The sequence below is a fragment of the Schistocerca serialis genome, chromosome 9 (genome assembly GCF_023864345.2).
Source record: "Schistocerca serialis cubense isolate TAMUIC-IGC-003099 chromosome 9, iqSchSeri2.2, whole genome shotgun sequence".
Classification (NCBI taxonomy): Eukaryota; Metazoa; Arthropoda; class Insecta; order Orthoptera; family Acrididae; genus Schistocerca; species Schistocerca serialis.
The window spans coordinates 311,170,403-311,193,837 of NC_064646.1; the positions used below are offsets into that span (position 1 = coordinate 311,170,403).

Consider the following 23,435-nt stretch of genomic DNA (forward strand, 5'->3'; position numbering starts at 1 on the left):
TTTTGATGAGAGACAGAGCTGGATTCCAGGCAGCATTTAAACAAAATCCACCATCTCTGTTTATAAGGTGGCTTGATAGTTCGATGTCAAAGCTTCCTTAAAACACTATCCCAATAGGTGGACGTGCAAGCCAGAATCTCCGTGTTTTTGTATTCCATAGGATGACCGGTTTCATAGCAATGTTCTGCAATAGCGGATTTGCTCTGCTGTTTTAAGCATGTGTGACGCTTATGTTTAATACACCGGTCTTCCACAGTCCTGACTGTCTGACCACTATATGACATGCCACAACTGCAAGGAATACGATAGACACCAGCCTTACGCAAACCAAGATCATCTTTTACGGACGCCAACAGGGCCTTAATCTTAGAAGGTAGTCGAAAAACACATTTCACATCATATATCCGCAAAATAAGGTAATACTGTTGGAAATGCTTCCTGCGTAAGGAAAAAAGGCCGTAGACTTACAGGTCACTTCATTGCTATCGTCAATCAGCCGTTGCACAGAAGGCTGATAGAGCAACGCACGTTTCATCTGCCTTTCACTATAACCATTTTGACGAAAGGTGACTTCGAGATGTGATAGGTCAGCTGCCAAGCTTTCAGGGTCTGAGATAACGTGGGTCCTGTGAACCAAGGTACGAAGTACTCCTTCACGCTGAGTTGGATGGTGACAACTATCAGCTGGCCGATACAAGGCAGTGAGAGTAGGCTTCCTATAAACAGAGTGTCCCAACGTACCATCAGTCTTCCTTCTGACCATCACATCAAGGAAGGGAAGGCATCCACCTCCATAGTGAACTGAATATTTGGGTGGGTTGAATTCAGGTGTTCGAAAAACCGGTTTAAATTCTCACTACCATGAGGCCAAACAACAAAAGTATCGTCTACATATCTGAAAAAACACGCAGGTTTCAAGGTCGCTGACTCCAATGCACATTCCTCAAAGTGTAACATTACAACAGCTGAAGCGGCTGCTTTACGTTCATTCAGAATAGATCCTGATTTGTTATTTTAACTACGGACAAGGGAAATGCCACGGTTTTCCTGAGCAAACACGATTACATTTAAAAGATGCAGTGTCTACTTGCTGATTCGGCGTATTGCAAAGTCGGTGCTGACGCTACTAAGAATGTTGAGAGAAAGAATAATAACTACGCGATATCTTTGGGTATAGCGCTGTAATTGATACTAGGACTGGAACTGAAATGGGGGCAACGCTACTCTCGAAAAAGGGTATAATAGTCAATCTCGCTGTCAATCTCACAGATAGTACAGGGATCGCTTGTACTGTCTACAACACCCGGAAATTTAGTATAAATGCTTCATTGACAGCAGAAAACAATGCAACCGACCAGAGTTTTTTTAAATATGTAATTGTCTCCCTCCTCGGAGTTCATTACGATAACATCATGATGTTAATCGTGTTCTACGTCCAGAGAATCAAGTCGCTAATTGTAACTAGTCTGATGAGTTAGAATACATTATTAAGCAGTTCCATGCAGCTGACAGGTGGAAGCACAAAAACGATGACGCGTCTTGTTTTACATTCATTACTAACTGTTCGGCAAGTTGCTTGGATAGGATATAAGTATCTAATAACTTAAAGACTGCCGGTCGGTGTGGCAGAGTGGTTCTAGGCGCTTCAGTCTGGAACCGCGCGACAGCTACGGTCGCAGGTTCGAATCCTGCCTCGGTCATGGATGTGTGTGAAGTCCTGAGGTTAGTTCGGTTTAAGTAGTTCTAAGTTCTAGGGGACTGATGACCTCAGATGTTAAGTCCCATAGTGCTCAGAGCCATTTGAACCATTTGAACTTAAAGACTAATATCCCGCGAGCGTAACTGCGGCGCACCAGCTTTACTGACCACGCTGAATTTATTATACACAATTAATATGGAAATACAGGGTACTTACCGCGCTAGACGTTACTGTTAGATCAACGCTGCAGACTTGCAAGATGGCGAATGCCGCGATAGTTTCCACAAAACGTGGCAGAAATGCATACCAATTCAGGTCGTACACTTCTTTCTTCACCTGGTGGCTAAAATGCGCGAAACAACGATTAAGGAAAATGTTAATCGACTATTCGTGGAAAAATATATTTCTAGTAGAGAAAAAAAGCCGGGTTTTATTTGCTGTGTCTGCGGCACCTGTACAAACGGGACGCCTCTGTCGTTGAAGATTATGTTGCCATCAGACGAATTAGATCCAAAATTTTCGCTCTGAGGCGAAAACTGAAGGATTCCAAATGCGTGCGAGAACGCAGGGTGCTATTTTAGGTGACGAAACATCAGCATCTTATGTCATGCGCAAACAGAAGAGGAGACACAAAAATTATCACAGAAATTAAAAGAACTGAGAGGACCTCACAACAAAGAACGACATTAAAAAAGAAATCTACGGCCATCTTGCTCATCTGATGTCCGGCAACGCTGTTAATTGCGAAGCACGAGAAGAACTATTACAAAATCCTCAAGCCAGGCTTATCACAGTGCCATCTGTGATCTTATAATATAGACCGAAGATGCAGATCCACTAACCGCAATTGCGCAGAGTCCCAACAACAAAGCGCCGGGCCTTGCGGCGTTCCAGCAGAGTTTTACCAGATATTCCAGACGCAAATATAATCTAAATTGATCTTCGCATCTAATGAATCATTATTTCTGATAAAAACATCCCAAAGGAATTTTTGTAAGATATTGTCGTGCTAGATCCGAAACACACGCACAGCATTCAGTACAAAAACCTACGACAAATTAGTCTCGTGAACAGTGATTACAAATGTATGGCTGGCATTCTTACCCAAAGACTAAAAGTTATAATGCGTAAGGTAACCGGCCCATATCAAACTAAGGTGGGTAACGACAGATCAATTATCCAAACTGTTTGCCAATATATGGACTTCATACCGACGGCAGATGTTTTCAGACTTCAGTGCGCTATAATTTCGGTTGATTTCGAGAACGCTTTCTATAATGTGAGCCAACAGTACCTTCTCAAAACAAAGACAGCACTGGATTCTCTCCGGGTTTTATCAAAATCGTTGGTAGAATTCTGAAGAACAGTACATCAAAAATCATCATTATTGGTCAGATAACCTGCCAAATTGCTTTCACGTGTTCGGTGCGATCCTATGTCAGTGGTATTGTTTGCCGTTGCCGTTGAGGTCCTCATAGCTACTCTGCAGAAAAATGTACGAGGGCTGCATATAAACTACCAAAATGTCATATGTAACACATACACAGATGACGCGGGCTCTCGATCACCGCCGGCCGTTGTGGCAGAGCGGTTCTAGGCGCTTCAGTCTGGAACCACGTGACCGCTACGGTCGCAGGTTCGAATCCTGCCTCGGGCATGGATGTGTGTGATGTCCTTAAGTTAGTTAGGTTTAAGTAGTTCTTAGTTCTAGGGGGCTGATGATCTCCGATGTTAAGTCCCATAGTGCTCAGAGCCATTTTTTTTCTCGATCAGCGGTTACAATGACGTGAGTGACTGTCATCGACAAATATGAAGTTACCTCAGGTGTGTAGCTAAGCAAAACTAAATCGTGTATCATGAATGTAGGCCGTGGAATATCTTTACAAAACGCAGGAGACCTCAATATTCTCATCCATATGCAAATTCTAAGTGACGACTATAGGTCTAATGTAACGTATACCACAGCTGCAAACATTAGAAAATTCTTACCAGCGCGTGAGTCAGCGACATAGAATATAGTGTGAGGAGACCTGAGTACATCCTAAAGGCAGCCTTTGCAAATATGCACATCGTCTCTAAAGTCAGTTGTTATTGTTGTCGTTTCTGCAGCATCTGGAGTGTGCTCAACATCGCAGTCATCAGCGGCGTTTTGCTGACTCTGTGAGGCCTAAAATGAACCATAAGACCACATACGCTCCCTTGTACTGTTATTTGCTTGAACACACAGGACTTCCCTGAACGGTACAATGGAACGAGGCAGACCATTACAGACAATGATATCTGATCTGGACAACCACAAAGAGGTAAGTGAAGAAAAGAAGTCTGGCGGATCATAAAAACAGTAACTGGATCAGCTAGTCTATCATACTAAAAGCTTCAGCCTAAGAACTTAGGTAGAAGGGAATACAATACACAAAATCGCAAAACACGTGCCACATTCAGCTCACTATCACCTAAAAATGAAGGCGGGTCTGTCTGTAAACCAGCTTGAACCATCTTGTCATTATATAAACTACGGTCCGTTAAAATGTGCGACCTGCAATCAGCTCACCACATGCATCACAAGCAGGCGGTTCTTAACGTCTGACAAGTAAGCAATGGGACAAGAGGCTGTGCGCCATTCGAAGTCGCATTAAAAAGACTTCATCAATTCTAATTGGTCGGGAGGAGCTGCACCATGGCCTCACAGTCTCTTCTATTGATCGCTACTTATTTTCCGTTACGCCCAGCCGCTCTTCCTACCAAAGACGCGTGACAGACCTTCGCAGCAATGAACAGCGCAGTGCAATTCGTCCATGTCCGTCGTGCATTTTCTGGACAATTTTACCTGCTATATCTTTTTGATATAGACGATAACCCCAAAACATAGGGGTATCTGATTCCTTGAAATGTATTTCCTGAAGAAACGCACACACGCAAACACACACACACTCGCACGCACACAGCCATAACATAAACACACGCACACACTGGTCTGGTCCGTGTGAGGAACTTTAGTTCATCCACAGAAACTCTGAATCCATTTTAATTCCACTGCAGGATGTCTATTACCTACTGTGAAAGCTTGTCTACCCTTTCTCTTTGCACCTTGACAGGGAAGCGAGGTCATTGGTGGTGGACTAGTAGGGCCATGTGGATCGACGATTGGAACCACATCCACAGCCAAATCGTCAACAGTAGCAGTAGCAACCAGTTCCACTGCCGGTTCTTTAGGTACTGTGCAACTGGACTTTGACTTGGTCTTTGTGGCGGCTTTCCCTTGTTAAACTGAGTCAGGGGAAGATCCCTGAATGAGTGTACCAGTCAGTGCCGGTGGGACAGTTGCTGCTGTGGCTAGTGGCTCCACATTGTCAGTCTGAGAAGTTTGTGTAACTGAATCTCTGGCAAGCGCAGTGTTACCAGAGCCAGATTGTTGCCATGTGCAGCAATAGGAGCACGTATTGGCAGTGACAGTTGTAACTTCCGTTTGTGTCGTTAGACTGCCTACGGGCTCTTTCGCAGTTGATAGAAATGAGGTAGTGAACAATGGGGGCTGTGTGGATTCAAACAGCCTTCGCTTCGGGATATGGCATTCGACGTGTAACATCAAGTTCTTGAAATTTCATTTCGTCCCTTTAGATAGCGCACTTTCTACTCCAGACTGGATGTGACTTAGAGCGATTAACACGTGATGTCCCTTCGCTACTGACTACAGGTTACGTTGGAGCATGTTAGAGGCGTTAGAGACCGGTAACCTTTCTTACACCAGTACCTTCATTGCAGTTAATGAACCCACCGCCGTATAAGGTACATGTATTCTATGATTTATTTCAGCTTGAGATATTAAATACATTGGTTCTGGTTTCACGAGATTTGATCTGTTCGTGATGACATAGTGCCATCAATTCGTTGTTTGGTTCGACGCATTGAAAGTTCTCCACTGGTTAGGGTCGGAATTTTGGTTCAACACTGAAATTTTCATAATTTATTTCAGGATTGAGCATGAGCTCTCCTAGCATACAATGACAGTATGTGACCGTTTCGACCCCCAGACAGAAAGAGATATTTTCGTCACATCGTTAGAGAGTCACACATGTCACTGCTAGATAATAGGGAAAATAATTCGATAGTTACGATACTTTGGTGTGTTGTCAACGACGATATGTGTTGGGCTCGATTCCCAATAATCACTGTACTCTTCGTCATGTCACTTATAGTTTAAACAAGAGCACTTCTCGCTTCTGGTGAAAGAAATATGTATTTTGTATCCACTCTTGCTTAGAAAACAACGAAGACACGGTGCCGGTTTCGAATCTGGGGAAAGTAGACATTACTAATTTCCTCATCACTGTAGATCCAAGCAGCATCCTACTGCTGAGAAAATTCGATATCTGGAATCAGACTGAACCTGCTGGGTTCGACTTGCCATGCAACGCCTACAACACGTCATTTCATGTTTGTTGTTTGGAAATGAAACCACATTTAACATCTTTCGTGGACTGTTACCAGGGACAACAGTTTCTCGACAGTTGTCCCGATCCAACACAGTAATTTTTGTCATGTAATTTAAAGTTCAGTTTTTCTACCTAATACTGGTTAAAAATGCATTATGATGCGTCCCTCGGAAACTAGCCAGAAATGACGATCAGGCCGTGATCTGATCTCGGTGAGGCACGAATTTATTACTTTGTTAGTACTGGGCCTCTGTCTTAACGCAGAAGAAAACAGTTCGACATGCTATTTAAAGTTCAAACATAAGCACAGTGAGCCATGGTAAAAAATTGCTGTTTTGAAGAGTGCGCCGCAGCGCGTTGTGTGAAGCAGTCGCCCTCCGTTTCTGGCGGTGACGCCGCTGTGGTAATCGCAGCCTTAGCGTCTCCCTCTCGTCGGAAAGTGGAAAGGTTGCCTGTTCACGTGCTTTTAAGGGGCGCTATCAGCTCGGCAGGGTGGTCAGTCGGAGTGAGGCTAGGTCAGTCTCGCGTCACCAGTTGCTGGTCTGTCTCTCGTTTACATTAGTGCGGCACTTACTGTCTGTCTGTCGTCGGAGTGCTATTACGTCTGTCGTTTGGATCAAACTTTAAAGCCAGAAAATGAGAGTCTTGCCACTCCGTCAGTAACAGAACTCAGCTAGTGGTAGCCCAGTCGTTGCTGAGTTCCTGCACCTGAGTCTGCGCATTACGCCGCCAGTCTGCTCGAGCTGCTCGGGCAACGGTCATTGGCGGTTGGATCGGTCGGTTGGTCGGTCGCGCACTGAGACACGAGAAGACTTGTCCGCCTTGAGCGTCGGCGCAAGTGAGGTCCCCACGTGAGTCCAGTGGGCAGCGCCGTATAAAAAGGGGTACTGGCTTCGCGGTTCACCATCTAGAGGGTTGGATCCCTTCCTTCGAAAGCGTCAGATTCCAAAGCCTGGGCTACTCTCATGGTGGAATCTCCGTCTTCGAAGATTGTGTCTGTCTGTCTGTCTGTCTGTCTCTCCGCCCGCCCGCCGCTTGCTGCTGTAGCTGTTCGTCCGTCCGCCTGCTTGCTCGCTGTCCATCGCCGTCGCCGTAGCCGCTGCCGCCGCCGCCGCCGCCGCCTCTGCTGTCCGCTGTCCGTCCGTCTGTTCGTCGCCGACCATCGCCACCGCCGCCGCCGCCGCCGCCGACGCCGCCGCTGCTCGCTGCCCGTCCGTCTGTCCGTCGCCGTTCGTCTGCAATGAGTACTACTACCTCAACTGTCATCTACACCTCCCCCTCCCCCTCCCCCTCTCCCACAATCAGTTCCTGGAGTGCCGCCCCTGGCCTCCCTCCTTCCACCTGCCCTCCCCTTCCCACACTTACCCAACCCCCTATCTCCACCCCTGCTGTATACCCACACCTCTACACCCTTCCTCCAGCCTCCACACCCTCAACAGCTCCCACTACTACCCCCACCCTCACGTACGCTTCTATTGCCGCCTCTGCTGACGTCCCTCAGGTGGTCGGATTCCGCTCTCTCACCCACCCCATCACTTCTTCATCTGCATCTCCCGCACGCATCACGTCGCGCCGAGCCACCATCGCCACCACGAACCCGGCTGCTTCTCCCGGCGCCTCCACTACGCCACAGGGATCTGCCACCCGCCACCTCCCTCTCCTCCTCGTTCCTCTCCCCTCCTCCCAGCCTCCAGTCTCCAAAAAACCCCAAAAACGCGTCATTACCGACTCTGCTCCTGCCACTTCCTACAAAAGTCAACACCACCTCCCCCTCCCCCTGCCGTCTCCATGGACACCACCCCTCCTCCTGCCACCCATGCCTCGGCCCCCACCCTCCACACCTTTAGCCTGTCAACTCCCGATCCTAAGTTCCTCGACGCTCGTATCCTCACCATGGAGATACGAAAGTACTTACCTGGCGCTCCCATTTCCCAACTCATACCCTGCAGGGACTCAGTCCTTATCAAGTCCCCGTCCCCATCCTTTCACACAGACCTCCTGCGAAAACTCCCACGAGTTATGTTTGGCCCCCACGCCTCTCTGACACCCTTCCTTTCCATTTCCACTCCTTGTAAGCCCCAGCCTCCCCGTCCCCCGCCCACCTACACCGCTGTGATAACCAAGCTCTGCCCGGTGATCAAAGAGGATGAAGTGTTGGCAGAACTGAATTCCCACCCGGACTTGGAAATCCGCTCTGCCTGCCGTATCCACAATGCCTCTGGTCCCACCTACCTCATGTGGGTGTTCTCTGAGTCCGCCCCATCCATTGACCATCTCCTCACCCAGGGTGCCCTGATATACCACCGTCGCCACCCTGTCGAATCCTCCAAATCCCCACCCCAATCCTACTGTTGCCAGCGGTGCAATGTACAATGACCACCTGACTCCCAACAGCAGAAACCCCCCCACCTGTCCCAATTGCAAGGCCTCCCACTTTCTTAAGAACTGCCCAGCCTCGCTGCTCCTCCTTCCTATAATACCGGCGATGGCCCCCATCCCACCTACTAACACAAGTGTAAAGCTAAACCCCCTCCAGCCACCCCCGAGCTTACAGTCCCAGTTCGTCCCGTCGATCCCCCTGTCCATCCCAACAATTCCCTCTGTCCACCCCCCACGGCCGAGGACATCATCCGGTTCCTTACCATTGTACTCCAAAACATTCACCCTTTTCAGCGCCCCCACACCTTCCAACAAATCTCCCTTGCTGCTCGCTCCATTTTCCACCTGCCCACATTCGCCACCTACTCCCACAACCAAGCCCACTTCACCTTCACCCGCCTCAACACCCTAGTTTAAGTCTCTTCCCTTCCCTCTCTTCCCCCCCTCCTTCCAGTCATGGCGCTGCACGAGTATCACATCCTCTTCCAGAACATTTGCTCCTTCCGCTCCAACAAATATCTCCTCATGCACACCCTCTCCCTCCACCAGGTCGACAACTTCCTCTTGAACGAAACCTTTCTCCAGCCCCACCATTCTATCCGCACCTCTCCCTATATCCTCCACCGCACTGACGCTCCTGGTCCTCGTGCACAGGGTGGAGTCGCGATTGGCCACCTTAAGCATATCCCCGTCCGGCCACAACCTGTCCTCAATGACCCCACTGAACACCTTATCCTTAGCGTTTTCTTTCCCTCCCTCACCATTACATGTTCCACCATCTACGTTCGTTCCACTGCTCCTCTTCCTAATGACTTCATCTCGCACATTGACTGCCCCTTCTCCACCTATGTGATTGCCGCTGACCTCAACATACATAGCCGCACTCCTGCTGCCCTTCGGCGGTGGCATCAGTTCCTCTCCACAATCCAAGGTGACCTTATTCCCCTTCCCCAGCACACCCGACCCGAAAGTGACACCACCCCCAATGTTGTCATTGCCTCCACCAACCTCCTTGGGCGTATCACCGTCGCCGTCCTTGACCCCACAGGTAGTGATCCCCTCCTTGTCCTTCTCACCATAACGTCTGATCACAGCTCCCCTCCGGCTCCGCACTCTGCGCCCCCTCCCAAGGTCATCCATGACTATCACTGTGCTAACTGGGATGCCTACTGGGACTCCATCTCCACCCAGGTCGAAAGCCACCCTCTTACCTATCGCCATCCTGACGACATCATCCACGCCTCGTCCTTCCTTCAGAAGGTAATTACTGACGCTGTGGAGGCCCATGTTCCTATTAAAACCATCCACCCACACCGTCCCACTCTCCCCCTGCGGGCTGTCCTCCTCCTCCATGAATCCCGCCGCCTCTATCGCTCCTTCCTGCGCACTCGTGACAGGGATACACTCCAACGCCACCGGCAAATACAACGATACGTACAGGACCTTTTTACAGCAACGAAACGCTGAGACTGGCGCCAGACCTCACACAACTCAACGCTACACTCCCTACCAACTCCTCCAAGTACTGGTCCGCCTTCTATCGCCTTACTGGTTCCCTTTCCACTCCCCACTACCTCCTTCTCCATAACGATAGCCCCCTTCCTGACAACCTCAGTAAGGCCAACCACTTTGCTTACCACCTTTCTGAGGTCTTCTCCATCCCCGATGATCCCCACTTTGATTATTCTCTTTTCCCCACCATCATGGAACGTGGCGATACCTCAGTCGCTCCACTTGCTCCTAGTCTCCAGTACTTGGGGCAGTTGCCCCCCTCCAACATAAACACTCCCATCACAGCACAAGACATTAAACTTATCCTCCGCAACACGGCCTCTGGTCACGACTGTGTCACCTACTGTCACCTTCGAGAAAGCCCCTATTCTTTCCTGACTATCCTCGCCCATCTCTATAATGTCATCCTCTCTACTGACTTCTACCCGGACCTGTGGAAGACCTCCCGCGTCCTCTTATTCCTCAAACCCAACAAACCCCCTTCTGCAACCTCTTCCAATCGTCCCATCTGCCTCACCTCCATCTTCTGTAAGGTCCTTGAATCCATCCTCTCCCACTGTATCCATCAGCACCTTGCTCAAAACCACCTCCTCCCCCTTACCCAGTGTGGCTTCCAACCCTCCTTCTCTGCTGAAGACCAACTCCTCAACCTTGTTCACCTTCTGTCCCTCCAGCTCAACTCCCGTCGCTCTGCCAATTTTGTTTCCCTTGACCTCCAAAATGCCTATGACCGTGTATGGCATCCTGGTCTCCTCTTTAAACTCCAAACCTACGCCCTGCCTATCAATTTTGTCTGTCTGGTCGCTTCCTTCCTCTCGCACCGTCCTTCCTATGTCACCCTCCACAACACCAACTCCCGTATCTTTTATCCCACAGCTGGCGTCCCCCAGGGTTCTGTCCTCTCCCCTCTCCTTTATCTCTTGTATACAGCTGATATGCCCAAGCCACCCCCCCCCCAGTCCACCTTCTCCAGTATGCTGATGACACCGCCTTCCTGGCTCTCTATCCTATCCTTCAACGGTCTCAACGTGCCCTCCAAACCCACCTCAACCAGTTCACCACTTGGTGTAACCAGTGGTTCCTCCGTCTCAACCCCTCCAAAACCCAGGCAATCATCATAGGCCGCATCACTCACTCCTTTCGCCTCCATGATTTCTACCTCACCCTTTATGGTCGTCCCATCCAGCTCACCCCCACCCTGAAATACCTTGGCCTCACCCTCGACCGACACCTCACCTGGACCCCTCATCTCCAGACCGTCCAGCAGAAAGCCCGTACCAGCCTCCGCCTTCTGAAACTCCTGTCTGGCCGGATATGGGGATTGCATCCTTCTACCATCCGCCACACCTACAAATCCCTCATCCATCCTATCCTCTGTTATGCCAGCGTTGCCTGGATCTCCACCCCCACCCGCTTTTACAAGGCCCTCCAAATCCTTGAACGCCATGCGCTCCGCCTGGCCTTCCGTATCCGCCTTCCTTCCCCCACACGGCTCCTGTATGAACTGATCCCCTTCCCCCACCTCCTCCTGTTCCTCCAACATCTCCGCATCCTTTACATTGTCCGCAGGCTTGATACCCCCACCCTCTGGTTTCCTCCTTCCTCTCCACCCCCCGCTCGTTGCTGCACCTCTATAGCTGTATCCCTCCCTCTCTCCACCTCCACACCCTCCATCTCCTTCACCAGGGCAATTTCCAATGCCTCCCCATCCTGGATGACGAACTTCGCATGACAGCTACCCTACCTTCCAACTATAACCTGGCCTTGTTCCCCCCCTCCCCAGGGCCCCCTTTTTTCCTCTTCCCTCCTTCTCCCAGAGCGGATTTTCCTCCTTCCCCCCCCCCTCCCCTGAGACCCTGCACCCCATACTGGCCTCTTTCCTTTCCACATCCCTCCCTACCTGGCCCTCTTCAGCGCACCCCCCGCTCAACTCCCCCATCTCTTCCCCTCCCTCCTTTCTTCCAGTCTCCCTCATCTCCTTGCGCCTGGCAGATCCTCTGTTTTGATCATCGTCAGTGTGCCACATCAGTGTTGTGCTTAGTGCTGTTTCTCCTGTGTGTCAAGAGGTGTGATTTTACGCCATCCGTCGATACCTTTTATGCTCCAGTCATACTGTGCCTTGTGTTCTTTTAATTGTTGCAGTGTGTGGCTTTTTGTGTGCGCTACTTTTAAACAGTTTTCAGTTTTCTTATCTCCATTTTACGGTCACCCCGTTTTTTTGTCTATTGCCTTCCATGATGTTCCCCCCTTTATTATATCTATGTTCACCATATTCTCCCATTTGTTATTTTTAAATGTCTTCTATTGTTTGTTCTATGTCTTTCGGCTGAAGAGCAGCACATATGCTGCTGCCAGCCCGCCCCGATGGGGAATTGAAATACAATAAAGAACAAAAAAAATCGCGGTTCACACGAGGGCAACAGGAGCGAAACCACGACATCCAGCTGGCCGGGGCGAGCTGCGATGCCGTGAGACAGGAGATCCGCGCGCCTTCCTGCGGCCATGGAAACGGCTGGCATCGGACGGTTCGGGAGAGCGTTGGGGGGTTCTGCGCCAGGTCTTCGCCAGAAATCGCAGTTTATTAGAAATTAAGTGATTGGAGATATGTTGTTTCATTTACTTGTTAAATCTATTTGTTTCCTTGGTGAGGTCACCAGCCGCTTGTTTTTGGGTCGTCCCACCATTCTTCTCCGTATGCCCACCTGGGGGAAGGTGGTTATTTGTGAATAGAGTGGTCCGTCTTTCCCTTTTGGAATTGGGGACGTTAAGAGCAATCTGCGTTTTGGGTTGTTCAGTAAACCCTATCCCCCCCCCCCCCCCCCAGCCCCTGTCAATCTGCCATGCGTTAATAGCTGCCTCTGTCATGTTTGTCAGATTCGGTACTAACGAATTTATTGCTTAAAGGCCGAATTCTTGATATATGTTTTTATCTTGCCTATCATCTTTCGAGGTGGCATGTGTGTAATGTAGAGCATGTTGTACATTTTGTGTAAGTCTACATTTTATTGGTTTTATTTAAATAATCATTTTATGTTATAAGGTTGTCACCCTTTCACTGTAAGAGTCGTTTAAAAAAAATTTCACTTTCGGTGCAAATAATTTGAGTGTTGTACCATTTCCATCCCTCCTACGGAGTGCATAGTTTAAGTGTTTGTGTGAATTCTTAAAATTTTTTTTGTTTAAAGTAATCTGGTGTGTTGCAGATTTGCACCAGTGTACTCTTTCAGAGGTTGTTGTGAGCGGTCATGACTACGTCTATGTTGAAAGGGAGCAGGCCAGGTTCTCAGCCCGAAGGCTCATGCTGTTAATATTGTTCTTTCTGCCTCTAAATAAAATTGGAACTTGATATTTCATGGGTGCTTTTCTGCTGTTTTTGAAAAAGCTTTTAGGAATAAAATTCACATTTGCTAAAGGTAATATCATTTTCCATCAGTTAGTTCCTGACAACTACTTCCACGCTCACCTAGTGTGATTAAATGTGTTAATGTTCCTGATGAATCGCTAGTGAATAAAGTAAATTCTTTAAGAAAAGATTTTGATAGTAAATTTACGGTTCACACAGAAACATTCCTATTTATAACTTTTACTTTCAGTGTAACCTCGTGTTGCATAAAAAGTGGTTTTCGAACTACATACAGACCAATGTGCAAACATGAAGATAATGTAATCACTAGTGATACGTTGTTGATGATGAAGTTTCGACAGGTTCAAAAACAAAAAACCATGGTTCAAATGGCTCTGAGGTCATCAGTCCCCTAGAACCTAAGGACATCACACACAACATGCCTGAGGCAGGATTCGAACCTGCGACCGTAGCGGTCCCGCGGTTCCGGACTGAAGCGTCTAGAAGCTCTCGGCCACTCCGGCCGGCAAGTTTCGACAGGGCTTCCGATTTTGATGGGTACTTAGCTCATTATTCAGTTGATGCAAAAGCACTCGCTTAGTGAACAACGGCTCATACGTGGTTCGGAAACGTTTTAGACAGCAAGAGATGGTAATCATAGATATTTGGGAGTACAGATATCCTTGCAAATCAGTTACTCGCAAGCACTTTTGGGTAAGGATTATGGAATAATTGATATGTCAGAGATTCGGACATTATTTACGTCACAGACTAATGAGAGTGGTAAAAGAAATGTCAATTATAGTAATAAATTTGAGTGTATGAGGGTTAAGGATTTACTCAGATGTCCCCTGATGCCCATAGTATTGTGCTATTTATTTACACCTGGAGTTAATTGCCTTATAGAACAGTGTTTTCTAGAGGTCACTTTTTGTATAGCTACCATTCTGTATAGTTAAGCGACAGTATCGAAATGACTATGGAGGAACTCCAAAATAGTTTACGTTATGTGGGGTGCATGCAATCAGGTGACACCGAATTCAGGTAATTCGTATACTTTTGAGCAGAACAGTGCGTTCTTAACGTTAAGAGGTAACGCAGTGTAATCTCTTCTCTGCACCCAACAAATTGAATTAAGAAGGCCATAGATGAAGATAGCTGCACGATGTACTAGTCACGTCATATCGCAAACATCAGTTAGGATACTCGCCTGCGGCAGCTTTCCATGCCAATCCATCCTGTGCAAGGCTCCTCCTGTCTACGTTGTTAACGCAAGATGGGCCCATTTCAGGGTACTTATCCACTATAATTTCTAGCCCAGACGCTTCGATAGCCTACCAAATTACCTAATTCATGATAACTCACGGCGTGCTCCCCGAAACTAATTAATAGTTTAATCAACATGTGACATATCTTTTCCTCTATATTCTAAGCCATAACTGTTCGTATGGTATGTACGCTACCAATTTATATATACAGGGAGGTCCATTGATCGTGACTGCGCCAAATATCTCACGAAATAAGCGTCAAACGAAAAGACTACAAAGATCGAAACTTGTCTAGCTTGAAGTGGGAAACTAGATGGCGCTATGGTTGGCCCGCTAGATGGCGCTGCCATACGTCAAACGGCTATCAACCGCGTTTTTTAAAAATGGAACCCTAATAATTTATTACATATTCGTGTAGTACGTAAAGAAATATGAATGCTTTAGTTGGACCACATTTTTTTCTTTCTGATAGATGGCACTGTAATAGTCACAAACACATGGCTCATAGTTTTAGACGAACAGATGGTAAGAGGTACGTTTTTTAAATTACAATACAGAACGTAGGTACGTTTGAACATTTTATTTTGGTTGTTCCTGTTTGATACATACTTTTGTGAACTTACCATTTCTGAGAACGCATGCTGTTAGAGCTTGATTACCTGTAAGTACCACATTAATGCAATAAATGCTCAAAATGATGTCCGTCAACCTCAATGCATTTGGCAATACGTGTAACGACATTCCTCTCAACAGCTAGTAGTTCGCCTTCCGTAATGTTCGCACTTGCATTGACAATGCGCTGACTCATGTTGTCAGGTGTTGTCGGTGGATCACGATGGTAAATATTCTTCAACTTTCCCCACAGAAAGAAACCCTGGGACGTAGGATCCGGTGAACGTGCGACGACCAATCCACCTGTTATGAAATATGCTATTCAATACCTCTTCAACCACACGCGAGCTGTGTGCCGGACATCCATCATGTTGGAAGTACATCGCCATTTTGTCATGCAGTGAAACATCTTGTAGTAACATAGGTAGAACATTAGGTACGAAATCAACATACATTGCACCATTTAGATTGCCATCGGAAAAATGGGGGCCGATTATCCTTCCTCCCATAATGCTGCATCATACATTAACCGGCAAGGTAATTGATGTTCCACTTGTCACAGCCATCGTAGATTTTACGTTGCCCAATAGTGCATGTTATGATGGTTTACGTTACCGCTGTTTATGAATGACGCATCGTCGCTAAATAGAAAGCGTGCAAAAAAATCTGTCATCGTCCCGTGATGTCTCTTGTGCCCAGTGGCAGAACTGTACACGACGTTCAAAGTCGTCGCCATGCAATTCCTGGTGCATAGCAATATGATACAGGTGCAATCGATGTTGATGTAGCATTCTCAACACCGACGTTTCTGAGATTCCCGATTCTCGCGCAATTTGTCTGCTACTGATATGCGGATTAGCCGCGACAGCAGCTAAAACACCTACTTGGGCATGATCATTTGTTGCAGTTCGTGGTTGACGTTTCACATGTGGCTGAACACTTCCTGTTTCCTTAAATAACGTAACTATCCGGCGAACGTTCCGAACACGTGGATGATGTCGTCCAGGATACCGAGCAGCATACATAGCACACGCCCGTTGAACATTTCGTTCACAATAGCCATACATCGATATCGACCTTATCCGCAATTGGTAAACGGCCCATTTTAACACTGGTAAAGTATCACAAAGCATATACCGTCCGCACTGGCGGGATGTTACGTGATACCACGTACTTATACGTTTGTGACTATTACAGCGCCATCTATCACAAAGACAAAAAAGTGGTCCAAATAAAACATTCATATTTCTTCACGTACTACACGAATATGTAATAAAATGGGTGCTCCTATAAAAAAAAATGTAGTTGATATCCGTTTGACGTATGGCAGTGCCATCTAGCGGGCCAACCATAGCGCCATTTGGTTTCCCTCTTCCAGCTAGACAAGTTTCGTTCTGTGTAGTTTTTTCGTTTGATGCTTATTTCGTGAGACATTTGGCCCGGTCAGTATCAATGGACCCTGTATATTAATTTATTACGTCACTGTCGCTTAAAAACGTCTGACATTAGTACAGAAACACGGTGTTTATTACTGTGTTCCACGCCCGTACCTCACAGCGTTTAGTTTTTTGTTTCAATTTTCTGACGTCATATCTACTGAACTATGTGTCGCAGAATGACATAAATTTGTAGGTACATTCAGCGGCATGTGTGGACACTCTCGGCAACATGTGTTGCGACTGGAATTGGTAGTAACGAAGTAATAAATTTAAATGTCATGCACTATGTGGCGGTTTGTCGGTGTATGACATCGTATCTCCTCAAATATGTGTCGTAAAATGATGTAGTATTACAGGTACATTCAGTGATACATGTGCATATAACCTACAAAATGTTTCGAGGAGCCAGTTGTTAGTTAAAAAGTAGTAAATGCCTGATACGACATTTTTACTGCACGAAGAGCGGAAAAGTAGTGAGGCATAAAAGGTTTTGCTTTTATCTTTTGCACTCGTCAGGAGGAAAAGATTTCATAGTATGAAATTATGTGTAAAGTCTGTTGCAAGTCGCTACGTGCTCTCATTCACAAATACTGAGTGAATAATATCTGAAACCAAGCAGCTTTCTCTCTGACACTCTTGATGGTGTACCAGATTAACAGGAAAGTGAGATGTTTTTAACTGATCTGTATTGCCTTACATCCAGTGATGATGGTCTATGACCGACCCAGTGGATGAGATATAGGTCAACTAAAGTAGTCCATGATAAAAATGCATTTTCTCAAGTATTCAACTATTGTTGTGCAATCTTCTTCGAACAGACCTTCAATTCTTTAATCTTGCATCACAGATACCAATCACCAGTTATTTTCCGTGCATTACTGACAACTGAAGGAAAACCATGTACCGTTTGAATTAATTATCTTAATTACTTATACGTGATTGAGTCGACATCTCCGGAAATACCAGTGCAGCAACTTATCTCGCTCGATAAAACAGAACCATTAACTTTTGCTCAATGAACGAGAATTCCCGAAGTCTGATAAGAGACAGCAATTACTTATGACTGTGCACGTGTTACAGTATATATAGTGTGCGGCGCCAGCAGCCTGCAGCCACCGCCTCCAGAATGCAGCGCCTCGCCCTCTTGTTCGTGTGTCTGCTCGGCTCTGCCGCGGCCTTGCCGGCCCGCACCAGGCTCTGGAGCAGGGGCAACAGCCGCATCATCGGAGGAAGCAACGCCAACATCGCCAACTACCCGTGGCAGCTGTCCTTCCAGTATGGCGGTTCGCACATCTGCGGAGCCTCCATCATCAGCTCCACGTGGGCGCTGACGGCCGCTCACTGTGTGGACGGTATGAGCCTCCTTCTGATGACTTTCAGAGCCGGATCGTCTATCCGCGGAAGCGGTGGCACCGTCCTGAGGGCCTCCTCTGGCTACATGCACGCATCGTACGACAGCGACACGGTGGACTACGACGTTGCCGTCGTTCAGGTGAGCAACTCGCTAAGGCCTTGCACGTAAGGCCTATTTTTACGTCATTTCCTATATAATTCGGGAAAAAAAAGTTTGAAGTGTGCAAGGTAAAACCGTTCTGAAGCACAAGGTGATCAAAACACCACGTTAGAAAATTGTCAATATCTGTTTTGATGGCATATGCCTTACCATTCTTACTGGACTCGCATTTGGGAGGATGACGGTTCAATCCTGCGTTCGGCCATCCTGATTTAGGTTTCCCGTGATTTCCCTAAATCACTCCAGGCACGCCGGGATGGTTCCTCTGAAAGGGCACGGCCAACTTCCTTCCCTAATCCGATGAGGCCGATGACCTCGTTGTCTGGTCTCCTCCCCCACACAACCCCAACCCTTACTATTCTTCTGATTTAGGGAGAGCTGACGAAGTCACTTGTAAAGGGACGTGCAGTTTTACTGCAGAGTTGAAATCAGCAGGCACTTTATATTTTTCACATGTATGAACAACTTCAAAGACGTGTGTTACGCTATATTAAACAATGCTCTACGAAACATTGTATCTGTAACGTACTTGCACGATCATGAAATAGCAATGAACGTTGGTAACACATAAATGTGCTATGCTTACAGTTGGTAGGTGACTGTGTTGTTTGTAACACTAGTGGCAGTATAAAACATCAATTTTGAGACTGTTTCCCTTCTTAAAGCTTTTAAAACGCTACAGAATGTCTTCTTTAAGGAGTTCTGCAGATTGGGATGACCAGTTTTGTGTATGATACGGTGACTTACATAATTAAGGATAAAAATTGTAAATAGCATTCAGGAATAATGAGACCGCAAAATTTTAAGGACTGATACACTATACACTACAACTATGCACCCAGTGTATGATTCGGATTCTACAATAGTGCATCACCTTACATGTCATTGACTTGACTGTCCTAGAAGCCAATAGTTCAACATATAGTGAACCAAATTCAGACAGACACGAAGAAAGTGTGATAGAATAGCTTACTTTCAGAATGCACTTAGTTTGCTGGATAGCGCGGATAGCATTTCCAAGAGTATTTAATGGTTGTGGTGATTTCTACAGGTAACTGATATCCTTGGATTATTCCAGGAAAATGTTGAGCTCATAGACACTTTCGGTGGAGAATAGCAACTCAGATACAATAGTTTACCTGTAACTGATTAAACGTGAATTGGACGTGCTGTGAAGGGAATGAGTCGTTTCATTCTAATGCCAAACACTACTGCATAACAGTAAATGTAAATAACAAGTGCAATTATAAGCAGTCAAGGCAAATAATTCATTTACATTACGATGTACAAAATGCTCAAATCAGGAGTATTTCCTTGTTGTCACCTATTTGACAATAATTTTCCATTATTTGGGAAACATATCATTTACGGCTTACTGAAAAAATTGAAGAATTGAGAGGCACACTGCTACGACGATACGACTGTAGCCTGTAATAGGTATTAATGTAAATGAAAATTAGTTGAAGAAGCAAACCTATATTAGATGATGGAATTCTATAGGCTCAACTATAATACAATGACTTTAGAGACTTTAGACACGTCAATCGTCTGCCTACATCGTTACTATCAGACAGAGATCATAAGCTATCAGCTTAGCATTTACAGTCGTCTCTAGACAGTCTCCACATTATCACTCCAAGAGTGAAAGAAATAAACACGCAGTGGATAATTGTACATTAAGATCGTGTACAATGGTCAGAATTACATCGCTGCCATTCAGACACAAATAAGAATTGCTTCCTCTCCTGTTCCAGGTGTCTGGATCCCTGCTCGGTACGAACGCCCAGGCCGTCAGCCTCCCGTCCGACGGCTACGACCCCGCCGGAGGCCTGGCCGTGACCGTCACTGGCTGGGGATCCACGTACACGAACGGCCCGGCCCCGAGCAACCTGCAGAAGCTGGACATCAGCATCGTGGCGCGCTCCACCTGCCAGAGCATCTTCGCCAACGTGAACACCGTGACGGCCCGCATGGTGTGCGCCGGCAGCGCGGGCCAGAGCGTGTGCAGCGGAGACTCGGGCGGCCCCCTGGTCAGCGGCAGCACGCAGGTGGGCATCGTCTCCTGGGGGGTCAGCCCCTGCGAGGCCAGCCCCGGCGTCTACGCCAACGTCGGAAACCTGCGCTCCTGGATCCGGTCTGCAGCAGGCGTCTAAGGCCTTCTGGGTCACAGCTGCTCACTACAATGTGCATTTGCACGTTTTGACAAGAATGTTCCTGTTGTATACAAGACGAATTTTCACAAATAAATGAGTATACCAATTATCGACCTTTTGTTATTGGCGGAGATACAGTAGAGAATCCTATGAATCCTTAGTGAACATAAACTTTATAACTGATTATCACAACTAAAGTACATGCAAAAAACAAAAACTAAATTTTTTACTTGTGCGAGTCAAGTCTGTAGACGAAATCTATAGAACACACAGTCGAGGCTCAGTGAGGGAACACATTCACGCGTCAGCTGGGTCCAACTCATTTAAGGTTTCAAGGAGTAATACAGACCAACAGAAAAGAGTCACAGCACCAAGAAGGGGTTGTGTGACAAAGGAACGTTGGTAGAATTGTTTCTGGATCTGAAAGATGATGTCTAATGCACCACTCGCCTAAGTATGGTGCTAGTAGCGCCACTATGATGGTGCAAATCAAGTTTCCTTTAAATACACACTGTGACGGCCGTAAGCTTTAGTTAACTTTGAGATTGGATGGGGTGATTTGATGTTAATCAATAATGTCTTGAAGGCGTCAAAGACACAATTAACAGCACCTCACTGAGTTTGATCGAGCCGTGCAATAGGGCTTCGAGAGATAGAGCTGCATGTTCATTCCGCGATACTGCAGAAAGACTTGGTAGGAATATAGTCACTGTACCTGATCACTGGCAGCGAATGTACCAGAATGTACGGTCGCAAGAGCGCCAGGCCGTGGAAGATCACGTGGCACTACAGAGAGAGAAGACCTGAATCCAGGATGTCATAAACGGGCTCTCCGTTGAGACGAGCAGAAAAACATGGAAGAGCAGGTCTATCAAAGCCACAAATGTATGCCCAACAAGCGGGAGTCTTATTGACAAGAGTCTTACCCCACGCTCTGTGGCATCAGCTGTTAGGCCTTTGCCCACGTCTAACTGATCACTCATGTCCCACGCCAAAAACAACTTTTACTAACTACTGACTTGCAGGGTGACTGATGACAATTATTCTCTGAAATTAAACTAAGAGATTGAAAGCCTCTACCTTGTTCCTGTTGCTCATCCACAAATTTAAGTGCATCATTCGAATCGAGTAATTCATTCAACTAGGAAAAAGTAGGAGGTCTGTGATCAGATACAAAATGCGAAGGATCCTTTGGTCTCATTAATTCCAAAATATTCGAGAGATTATCTCGCTCGGTAGAATTCGTGTTCAAACGGAGGCAGCCATACGAACCTGCTCAATATATTCTTAACGTCTCATTAGACGTTTGCGCTTGCCAATAGTATGCAACCTCAGGCTCTTTATGAATGGCTGATGATAAATTTCTTTCTGTTATCCGAGGTCTGAGTTTGCGCAAAGTACACTGACTTCGATGTATGTCCGACAACAAATCACTCAACAATCCTTTTCACAAATAATAGAGCAAAGAAAGTACCGTTGAATGCAAAACTTGCAAAGAATCGGCATGAAGCTCAAAGCGGACGTGTAGCCACGACACCTGACGAACTTGATTTAACTTAGCAACAAACACCTCAGAAACCCTGATAAACAAACACATAATCAGATTGAGCAACTTTGCAAAGGAATCAGATACCGACATAGCAGTGGCTTGCGTCTCCACAAACCTCAAACCCAGTGACTGACTAACAGCTAAATTACTTTCTCCCATACGACCGAATTCACTACCCAAAGCCAAAAAACCATTACTGTTCTATAAATCTTTCGCCCTAACAATAAAATGTCCAGCGGTCTCCTTTTGCTGATCAGTAAACTCAAGATAATTTAATTTAGCAAGTCAGTTACTCCAATGGAACAAATGCGCTGGTAGTCTACAGATTTTCTTCCACGCAGGTTGATTCCCTCCAAAAATTGAGTATTGACAGAAAGTTCCTCAAAGGCTACAGAAGCAGTAGCAGTAGCAACACCTACCTCACCGACAGTATCGGGGGAAATGTGAAGAGGATCTTCCAGTGCCGTGCACAATTTGTCTCCAAGTTCTACGACACCACTACGAATAGAACTGCTCTTAATCCTGACAACATATTCGAGGCGATCCCTTTTGAGGTAAGATAAGCCCATCCAACCTACGGACTCCAAAGCAATATAATTCTTGGGAAGAGTGTAAATAATTTTCAAATGGAAAATAATACAGAAGTGGTAGAAATTCTCCCTCCCCCTCCCTCCACCCTCTAAGCGAAAGAAAGTAACCACACTCTGTCTTTGAAAGGATCATCTGCAGTTGCGATTACTACATCACAAGTCCGAACATCCAATCTTCAGAACAGACCAACCATGAAAGTTAAGAGGCAATAGTTGCGATACAGCAAGATTTGTTTTTTACGTGCATGTAATAAATACAATATGGAAGTGAGCGCAAGGTAATAAGAAAAACATCTCAAAGATTAACCACCAGAGGAAGGAAGCTCAGAGTTTCCAAATGTTAGCGCAATAAGTACAGGTTGAAACAGTGTCATCTAGAAGCCTGAGGGTTAATAATTAAAAGAGTAAAGTCACCAGTATCAGGAGAGACCTAAAATATTTGAGGTACAACATTAACCATAAGAGTTTGTAAATTTGAGCATATGCTAAACAAAGTTTAGAAATAAACTGCTAGCGCAAACAGCTCCACTAAGGTAATGTCAGGCAGTCAAAAGCACCCAAAAAACGCCATGCTGGTGCATAACAGCAACAATTCTCCACAGCCAAGCGCCGCACCAAACAGCGGACATGCAACTCGCAAATCTAAAAGCTGTTAACAAATGCGGCTCAGGTGAAATATGAACTAAAGGAAACAAGCTAAGAAAATGCAATTCGTCCACTCCTATGTAAGGTTATGGCCTAAATCCTTCAAATATGTCATAATAATCAGAAGGTAACGTTACAGAAAACTGCACAGAACAAACATCGTTTAATAACATAAAACGGTAAAATGTTAGTGTAATAACTTCTCACCTAAAATATCTTAACTGAATAGGGAGAAATCATGAAGCTCAGAAACTTACAGTCAATAAGTCACCTAGGCTACACAAGCAGAGACTTGTTTGC

General features: G+C 46.3%; 1 protein-coding gene across 1 annotated transcript in view; it reads left to right on the top strand.

Moving 5' to 3' along the window:
• The first annotated feature begins 4,829 nt into the window (after positions 1–4,829).
• LOC126419576 (uncharacterized) overlaps positions 4,830–23,435 on the top strand; it is a 51,029-nt gene continuing 32,423 nt past the window's right edge. The window contains exons 1-4 of the mRNA XM_050086763.1: positions 4,830–4,912; positions 17,766–18,177; positions 19,953–20,306; positions 22,242–22,454. Of these exons, the coding sequence (XP_049942720.1) occupies positions 4,830–4,912; positions 17,766–18,177; positions 19,953–20,306; positions 22,242–22,454 (1,062 nt within the window). The remainder of the gene's footprint in view (positions 4,913–17,765; positions 18,178–19,952; positions 20,307–22,241; positions 22,455–23,435) is intronic.